At 38.8% G+C, this 10,362-nt stretch overlaps 1 protein-coding gene across 3 annotated transcripts in view; it reads left to right on the top strand.

The window, feature by feature from the left end:
* The window catches only part of RETREG1 (reticulophagy regulator 1), a 125,366-nt gene extending 121,665 nt beyond the window's left edge, over positions 1 to 3,701 (top strand). For all 3 annotated transcript variants that reach the window (XM_027605056.1, XM_027605057.2, XM_027605058.2), the window contains one exon: positions 1,470 to 3,701. In XM_027605056.1, coding sequence (XP_027460857.1) covers positions 1,470 to 1,963 — 494 coding nt within the window. In that variant the 3' untranslated portion in view covers positions 1,964 to 3,701. The remainder of the gene's footprint in view (positions 1 to 1,469) is intronic.
* The last annotated feature ends 6,661 nt before the right edge of the window (positions 3,702 to 10,362 follow it).

Genomic DNA, 10,362 nt, shown 5'->3' on the forward strand with positions numbered 1-10,362 from the left:
CATAATTTCTGTGGGCTTCAATTTCCTCACCTTTAAAGTGTATTAGAATATTCATGGGGCAACCTGGTGGCTCAGTTGGTAGAACATGTGACTCTTGATCATGGGGTTGTGAGATCAAGCCCCACATTGGACTTAGAGTCTACTTAAAAAACAAACAAACAAAAAAAAACCTCAAGCTGTACAAGCCCAACATTATCAAGATAAGGATAGCAAACCCTTTGTTCTTAAGCATTACACAACAAAAGGGGCAGCAGTAATCCAACCCACACAGAAGGCTTTAACTCTTTGTTGTAAAGAGTTAACTGTTGTACTGAAAACTTTTCTATGGAAAGTGAAAAACAATAAAATCACTGTCTGCCTACTAACCTGACATTGCTTTCAAATGTCCCAAATCTTAAAGTGTTCCTGTATGTATTCTGAACACAAGTTTGGCAAATAGGGCATGGTCACTTTCAGCAATATTTAGGGAAAGCCAAATGTTTCCATAAGCTCTTAAGTTGAATATGGGATAGAAGGAGCAATATTTCTTTTAATTCATTGCTTTAAACAAACATAGGTTACAGATGCTGAGATATACATCTCTATGGATGAATAATGCTGAGGCAGGATAATACTCACCCTTTGTTACACCAGAATCCATGAAAACCTCCAATTGAAGTATTTTTTTTAACTTGTGATCATGCATATCCATATTGGCTTAAAGTGAAAACCCTCCCTGGGGCAGGATAAAACTTTTGTTTACGATAACATTTAAACTTCAGTACACATATACAGTGGAATATTACTCAGCCATAAAAAGAATGAAATCTTGCCATTTGCAATGATGTGGATGGAGCTAGAGAGTATTATGCTAAGCAAAATAAGTCAGAGAAAGAGAAATAGCATATGATTTCATTTGTATGTGGAATTTAAGAAAAAAGACAAATGAGCAAAAGGAAAAAAAGAGAGAGGCAAACCAAGAAACAGACTCTTTAAAATAGTGAACAGACTATGGTTACCAGAGGGGAGGTGGATGGGGGATGGGTAGAATAGGTGATGGGGATTAAGGAGGGCACTTGTGATGAGCACTGGTGTTGTATGGAAGCGTTATCACTATATTGTATACCTGAAATTCATACACTGTATGTTAACTTGCTGGAATTTAAATAAAAACTTAAAAAAAAAAGTTAAGTCAAGCCTCAAGCTAACGTTAGGTTGAACATTAAGCCATTACATATACTGTTTGGTACTTAGGAGAAAAACTAAAGTAGCAGGGACATGCGGTATTTGTGTATTTGTAGAGTGGTAGTGTCCCAGATTTGAAAGGGGTCCAGTATGTGCTTAAGTTGATTTAAACTGAGCCAGGAGGCTAGGTGAATGTCAAGTTTGCCTGGAGGGTTCGGACTGAAGTCAGATTATCGTTTAGACAGTTCTTTTCTTTCAAATTCATCGCGGTGCTCAAGCATGAACTTGTGTTATACATTCCACAGATCTTGACCGACCGAGCGAAGAAGTTTTCTCTCGAGACCTTTCCGATTTTCCATCGGTAGAAAACGGCACGGGAACAAATGATGAAGATGAATTCAGCCTTGGCTTGCCCACTGAGCAAAGGAGAAAAAAAGAGCAGTTGGACAGCGGTCTCAGAGCGAGCGGAGAGAGGCAGTCGGCAGCTGGTCTCACCCTTCCTTTGAGCAGTGACCAAACCTTTCACTTGATGCGCAACCTGGCTGGGGACGCCATCGCGGCCGCAGTGACAGCAGCCATCAAAGAGCAGTTGGAAGGTGCGCAGCAAGCACTTTCTCAGGCTGCCCCCAGCCCAGGCGATGACACAGACCCTGAGGAAGGTGATGACTTTGAACTACTTGACCAGTCAGAGCTTGATCAAATTGAGAGTGAATTGGGACTTTCACAAGACCAAGAAGCAGAAGCACAGCAAAATAAGAAGTCTTCGGGCTTCCTTTCAAATCTACTCGGAGGCCCTTAGTCTGGGAATCAACTTGTTCAACACAGCACAGATGAAACTACCAAAAAAATTCAAACAAGCAAAAAAAAAAAAAAAGAAGAAAAAAAGAAAAGGAAAAAAATTTTTTGAACTGTGAGCTTTACTGATTACTTCAGATTTTTTTTCTTATTTTCCCTTCTGCAGTGAATTAATTGGGTATATATCAGCTGATACTGATTTCCTATAGTTATTTTTATGTAATAAGCATGGAAATGAACTTTATATACATATATATACAAACTGTGTTGTCAGAGATGAATATTAGAGGTTGTTTTTAAAGCAAAAACACCAAATTATTGGGATCCTCCTATAAGTATTCCTTATTTTTTTTCTTTACAATTAATTTTTCAAGCATGCAAAAACAGTTTATTGTAACTCACTGATATAGTAACAATTAGTTGTGAATACAAGGAGTATCAGCTCCTTTGTTACTGATACTTGGAAACAGTTAAAAAATTTTGGTAGATTCTGATTTAAAAAAAACAAAAATTATCAAGTTATCTTTAGTTGAAGGACTTGGGAAATATTATCAAAATTAATTTCCTAGGAAAAATTTTAAAAATATATTTAACTACTCTGCATAGGCTGATACATTTCCATGTTACTTCTGCAGTTATAGACTTAGGCTTACCTGTAGTAAATGGCATGCTCCATGGACTGCCAGCTCTGGTCTTGGCAATGGGTGATATTAACCCATAGAAAGCAAGTAATTATATATCACATAGACAGTGGTTTTGATGTAAACAGAGACTGGGCTGTGTTTTGTTGTTCAATTGTCATGTATTTGTGATAGAGATGTTGTAAAGTGCGGGTCTATTCTGCCTGCTCAGACCTAAGTTAAACCCTCATCTTTCATGTTATGTCATAGAAAACGTCTCTTAAAGTTGTGAAGCTAGTTCCTGGTATGTTCTAGGAGTGATGCTGTCATCAGCATTAGAGAAACAGTGACTGTTTTCGTAGTCTGTATGGAGTCTGCAACAGGAGAGAAATTTGCTTGGCTTTAAGGTGTATTTATTTGCTCCTGAAGTCTAAATATGTCATCTGTTTCTACTGGGAAGCCAGAATATATTTTTCCTTTATTTTAAACTTTTTAGATCACCTTCAAATAACCAAATTTGACTTAGGCTTTTAACAAAGGGTTTAGCAGAAATCAAGCTAATTTTGTTTTTGTAATACAAACTTTTAATAGTGTTGAGGGACCATGTCAGCCAACTACCAACAATCCCTTCAATCTTCAGGTACAGCTGGCATTTCTACAGATGCATACAGACATCTGAGACCCTCAGAAAGGAAGGATAATCCAAGAATATAGGGAATCTGTGGTCCCTTCCCTTCATTTTATTCCTTTCCTTATATTTCTAAAAGACAATAGGTAATCTGATGTTTTAACGTAGCATCTCTTATTTATTTTTTCTTTCTGAGGTATTAAAATATCTAGACTGGATTTTGCCAAATCTTAAAGGGAGAAAAGTTATCGAGGACTTTGAACACTTGCTTTTTTGAGTTGACTATGCTTAATATGTTGTTAGTGCCTCATGACTGTGTTTGATGTCCTTTATCGATACAAAGTGAGCCTGTGCCTTCATTTTCTTGCCCATTTTGGTACAAAAACCTGGTGTTAGATCTATGAACTGTGTGGGTTAGGGAGGAATATACCTGAATTCTATTCAATACAAGTTTCTGGACATAAAGAAAAATACAGTCACATATTTATAAAATAGTTGTCACCAGGATTCTTTTTTTTTTTTTTTATGTGTATGCTTCTGCTTTTAAAAAATGTTCTTGGCCATGAAGTCAAAAAGTTTACAGGTCATTTCAATTTTTTCATTGAGGGGAAAATAAGAAGTTGATCCAAGTAACTAAAGAATGTGTTAAAAGTCACTGGACAAGCTTACAAAAAGGATAAACTCAAGAGTTGGTGGTAGGAACAATAAAGCAAGGATCAAATATTATAAACTATAAATTAAAAGTGGTTTGGGGATGGCGAGGTTGTTAGGGTAGAAAAATGTGTTACTAGCAATATGGAGGAGACATACCAGCTCTCTATGGATAGTAGCATTGTACTTCAATATTTATTCGAGAACATATGTCATTACAAATTTACATAATGCAATAACAGTACTCAATTCGGACAAACAGGGATGCTGAGGATGGGGTGTATATGTGTGTGTGTGTGTGTGTGTGTGTGTGTGTGTGTGTGTGTGTGTGTGTGTTGGTGGGTATACTGTATATAATCCTATTTCTGGTTTTAAGATAGAGTAACAATAAACCCCGATGACTGATCCAGTACAGAGGGGGACTATATATCCCTTACCATGAGAATGTATGCATTCATTAAAGTGTGAAACATGGGGTTTTTTTAATTGTAAAGGAGGTGTAGAAAATATTTTGCTCTCTTCCTGTAGAAAATGCTGAGCAAAATTAGACAGTGGGAATAGCATACATTGATCATGCATTTTGACCTGAAACAATAAAACAGGGCTCAAGAAGTTCAAGCTTGCTTTGGAAAGTCAATCCAGGCTTAAAGCGGTGTTTATGTTCTCATTCTGAATCATCATTGCTTTTTTTACCCTAAAAATCTTCAAAAGTGATTTTTAAAAAACTGCCCCCCCCATGTAGTAGAATACTAGGAAAACAAATATTTATAAGGCTTTGCAATTGGCAAACATCCTCAACATATTTAGGCATCTCTTATATTTGAAATAAGTGCAACTCTTTTTCCTTTAAAAATAGCAAATTCCAGTATACTACTGATTTTAGGCAAGAAGCAAATTAAGCAAATTCTTATATTTAAGAAAAAAGTGACTTAAACATTTTCCTTTTCTGTTTATAATTTAGGTTGATGTAGTTCTTTATACTGCTCCAGCTATATTAGTTATAAGATAGGAAATTATTCTGAAAATCCCTTACTAAACTACTGTTGTCCTAGGTCATTTGTATCATGATGAAGTTAGAAAGTCTCAGAACTATATTTTTGTGTATTATTCCTCTACTTCCACTGCAGTATTTAAGTTAGGATGGGATGTCATAAATATGAGTTCTAGTTCTGATGTTAATATTATGGCCTCCTAAGATACAATGTTAAAGTCACATAACATCCCCAAACTATCACTTCAATTTCCCCAAACATAAAATTAGGAAGCTAATTATTCTCTCACACGGGGATGTTTATAGACTGAATGGAAAAAAGTGTCTGAAGGTCTTTCAGGAGAAAAATAGGCTATATATAACCAAGATAGTGATTTTTTTTTTTCCCCTGCCTGTGTTTCAACTAAGCCATCTTTTCAAACATTAAGACAAAGTCAATCAACAAGTAACTGCTCATAAGAAAACTCTAAAGTTCTTTCAGTGGGACTAGCACTATACTGGCCTCATAATCCAATAAATGCTGTGGAATAAAAAGATGAAAACTGTTGCGGAAATGCCTATTTTTTTAGTTGACTCTGGACCATGTGTGAGGTTCTACACTAGCCATTTTTAATGGATCTGACACTGGCTGGGAGACTCCAAGTCAGTCACATAACATCTGCTCCCGTTTCCTTCATCTGTGAAGTTAAGTTATAGCACCTGCACCTCGCAGTGTGTAATTAAATGTCTAAGACTGTGGTTGGCAAACTATGGCCTAAGGGCCGAATCTGGCCTGCCACTGTTTTTGTATGGAATAGCAGCTAAGAATGATTTTTTAAAACTTGTAAATAGTTGAAAAAAATCAGAACAGTTCATGACATGTGTAAAATATATGAAATTCAAAATTCATCCATAAAGAAAGTTTTGTTAGAACACAGCCACACTCATTTATGTGCTGTCTATGGCTGCTTTTATGTGAAAAAGTTGAATAGTTGTGGAGACCATAGGCCTATAAAGCCTAAAATATTTACTATTTTACCCTTTGTAGGAAAAGTTTGCCAACCATTGGTCTAATACATAGAAAACAGTTACAGTTAGAACCGTGTAATCCTCCTGACCCTACAATTAAGTAGTAGGAAGAACGTTTTTCAGAAGGAAAGGGTTCAATTACCCACAGTCACGTAGCTAGTAAGGGGGGAAGCCAGTTTGTCCCCAAAGCCTATTCCCTTTCCAATATGTCACATTATCTAATATTTTTTGTTTTTTAAATACATTAAGAATGATCATAATTTTAAATAGGTCAGCAGAATTTTACTAAATATTAAAGACTGAATTTATTTTATTTAGATTATTTTTTTCTTTTTTCAAAGAATCCAGAAACTGGCTGATCTGTTCTATTTTAAATGCTGTGAAACCAGGTTTTTTCAATTCTTTGAGAATATCTCAATTCTTTGTTAATTTAAGCACAGAAAACTCTGCATATCGAGATGCCCAAAAACCAAGAGGTAGTAAAATGTTTTAAAATTGTTTATTGAAAATCGTAATTCTTTACTTAACTTTTTTTACAAACACAGAATTCAAAGAAGTAAACCATTTAATAAATGTTAGTTTTATATTTTTTGTTACCCCCCCAAAAGTTAATCCCAACCAAGCCTTTTAAGTTTTCCTTTTAAAAACCATGGTCGCTGGGGCGCTGGGTGGCTCAGTCGTTAAGCGTCTGCCTTCGGCTCAGGTCATGATCCCAGGGTCCTGGGATGGAGCCCTGCATCCACCCAGCATCAGGCTCCCTGCTCGGTGGGAAGCCTGCTTCTCCCTCTCCCACTCCCCCTACTTGTGTTCCCTCTCTCGCTGTCTCTCTCTGTCAAATAATAAAATCTTAAGAAAAACAAAAACAAGTTGCTACTGCAATATAGGTATGTGAAAAGTAGTAAGCCTGTCACAACAGACGACTGTCTATCAATACCAGTATCTCAGCTGACTTGAAGATGAGCTCATTTCCTCTTATTTTAAATTTTGTAGTAATCAAAAATCAACATTCCAACATCTTTCAGGATTGGAAAGGGACTACATCTTCATGGATACTGTCACTTTTATAGTGTGTAACATAACTTCAGTAGTTTGGCAATTAAGTGAACTATCTTAAGGGCTATGTCACAGTACCCAGAAACAAATTCTAAATTTTAATATTTTCAAATCTAAAGTTTTTACATGGGCAGTCTCAGTTTAAATTCTTCAGTAAAATGATTAATTTGGTAAGAAACATTTTTTACAGCATTGTCAGCAGCGATTAATTCAATACTCTGAATATACGGCAGAGAAGTTTAACACAAGGTCCCTTGGTCAGTCGTCTTGCATTTACCAAGGAGCTATTGGCTATAGACCTGCCCCTTTCTAGTGTTTTTCCAACCCATTCCAGATACTGCTGCTGGACCTCAAGGACCACTCCTATTCCTTATGCCCATATAAACTGAAACTCTTTTTGAGTTCCTACTGTTTACCAAATGAAGAATGAACAACAAAGTGTAGCATTCAACCCTTTACCCAATACCTTAATCCTCTCTAGTCTTATTTCGTCTTTACCTGTATCTTATGCTTCAACACAAACTAGACTTATATTCTTCCTAAATATGTCCTGTAGTTTCCTCCCTCCCTAGTATTTCTTCTACCTTCCACCTCCCTCCTTCAGTTGCAGATGAAGTCCGCCATCTTCTCCCTCTTTCACCACCCATCTGAAATGTCAGCTCCCTAATGAAAACTTTTCGGATCTACTTGGATAAGATTTCTCTCTTCTAAATACCCATCGCACCTTTATATTTTGTTGTACATGACCCAGTCTGTAATGTGGTCGTTGGGTATTTCTTACCATCCTTATCAAATTATAAGAAACTCCTTGAGGGTAGGGAAGTCTTAATTTAAAACTAGTAGAGTATTTTAAAGGATGATATGATGTGATTCATAATAAATATACACTTGGTCTTTGTCCATTCCTGGCACAGAGCTCACAAAAAAACAAAGTGTTAAAGAGGATAACAGTGTTTTGGGTTATGTTAATGAAGTGACTTTTGGAAAGCCCATAGATGACCTGTGGATGAGAGCTGGTTGCCATGGGACCTAACGATATGATTAGAGGGTTGCGATTTTCAGTCCCACCCCCTCACACCTCTGGGGAGGAGAAGGGAGCTGGAGGTTGAGTTCAATCACCAAAGATTTAATCAATCATGCCAATGTAATGAAACTGCCATAAAACCTCAAAAGAATGGGGTTCAGAGACCTTTTAGGTCAGTGAACCAGAACAAATCCATGTGCCAGGTGGGTGGTGCACCCCAAACTCCATGGGGACAGAAGCTCCTGTGTTTGGGACCCTTCTGGACCTCACCCCGTGTATCTCTTCATCTGGCTATTCATCTGTATCCTTTAATATCCTTTGTAATAAACCAGTAATCTAGTAAGTAAACTGGTTTCCTGAGTTTTGTGAGCTACTCCAGCAAATAAATCAAACCAGAGAGGGTTGTCTGGCTTATAGCCAGTTGGTCAGAAGCACAGGTAACAACCTGGACCTGCTATTGGCATCTGAAGTGGGGTCAGTCTTGTGGGACGGAGCCCTTAACCTGTGGGATCTGGCCCTGTCTCCAGGTAGATAGTGTCAGAGTTGAGCTGACTTGTAGGACTCCCAGCCGGTGTCTGAGAATTGCTTGTTGGTGTGGAAAAAACACACATATTGGAGATTGGTAGTATGGGGGACAGGTAGTGGGAGCTACTGAAAGCCAGGCAAAGGACTTTAAACCGCATTCTCTGGGCAACTGACAACCATTCTCGAACATAAACAGTGACCTGTGAGGCAAAATGGCTTAGGAAAATTAGTCTGATGATCTGCACGTACTGCAGTGCAGACCACGAAGACAGAGGAAGGCTATCTAGGAGACTGCAGAAGAAGAGCAGTACATTGGAAAATATGGAAAAGAACAATGGCCCTGGGAAGAGGAAAAGTAAAGAGCGTTTTGAACTTCGAAGGGTTCAAAGATGCTGACATGGAAGGGTCATGAAAATGAATCGAAGGAGACAAGGAGGAAATAGCACACGAAGAATGAACAGATGCTGGAAGACTCATAAAATAAGAAAAAAGTAAAACCAAAATTTCTTTATATAGCCATATTTGCCTTCCTTTTTAGAGAAACTTGAAAATATACGTTGTTTTTGCTTATCCCCATTGATGACTAGTACTAGGTACATTTCTTAAAGTGGGTATCTTTTCCAGAGGGCTTACCTATTTTAAAAGATTTTGACCATCTCAAAAGCAAGTTTCCTGAAATAAAAATCACCCTCAGACAACTTTTGCGGTAAAAAAATTCTTTTCAAATACCGAACAATCTATGTGCCAGCACTGTTCTGGCACTGGGCATAGAGCAATGAAAGGAGCCTGGTTTGCCCAGGATGGTTAGGTTTCCTGGGATACGGGACTTCAAGGGTTAAAAACTGGGACATCAGTGACAAACCACCAGTGCTAGTGGTAGCCAATCTCCCATGATGTTCCTCAGACACCCCATTCATGCCCCTGTGTAGTCCCCTCCCATATTAAACAGGGCTGACCTTCATACATAACAGCACATTGTAGAAACGGCTGTGTGTGACTTCCAAGGCTAGGTCATAAAAGACACAGTGGCTTTCACTTTGTTCTTTCTGGGGAAACTGGCTGCCATGTTATGAGGACAGTCAAGTGGCTCTATGGAACAGTCCGCTTGGTGAGCAACCAAGTCTCTTGCCATCCGCATGTCAAGGAGCCATCTTCCAAGCGATTCTTCCGGCCAAACCTTCACATGACTTGAGTCCTGGTCCTCATGTTACTGCAACTTCCTGAGACCCTGAGCCACGCAAATTTCCGGCTGATAGGAATGTTCCGGGCTTGTTGTTTTAAGCTGCTAGATTTTGGGGTAATCTGACATGGAGGAACGATAATTAACACAGTGCTATAGAGAAAAGTTATGCTTAATAAAGACAAGAATTTGGGCCTAGGCAGTACTTTTGACAAGAGGGTATGGATAGGCCTCTCTTAGAAAGGCATTTGGGCAGGAGCCTTAAAAATAAGGGAGCAAGCCAGCAAAAGAACTTTTCAAACAGACGGATTAAAGGATTTCTAAGACTTCCTGGCAACAACAGATGCTTGTTTAGCCTCGTTCAGACAGGAACATAAAAAGGGTCTGAAGTGTGACAAAAACGTGACTGAGGTGGGGTGAACGGGGGGGGCAGGGAGTGTGGCAGGAGGTCACGGGTAGGTAGGGGTGACGGCAGATCACACGGAGCCTTCTGGAAGCAAGACTAAGTGTCTCAGTCTGTTCCCGCCGCTGTAACAAAACACCAGACTGCGTGGCTTGTAGGCAACAAAATAAAGTCCCTTCTGGAGGCTGGGAGTCCTCGCTCAGGAGGCCAGCACGCTGCAGGGAGGGCCCGTCCTCCTACTCAGACTTCTCAGGGTAACCCCCGCGGGGCGGGGGGGGGGGTCTCTCTTAGAGGAGCACTGCCCTCCCGGCCACATCCCT

The sequence above is a fragment of the Zalophus californianus genome, chromosome 5 (genome assembly GCF_009762305.2).
Source record: "Zalophus californianus isolate mZalCal1 chromosome 5, mZalCal1.pri.v2, whole genome shotgun sequence".
NCBI classification, from domain to species: Eukaryota; Metazoa; Chordata; class Mammalia; order Carnivora; family Otariidae; genus Zalophus; species Zalophus californianus.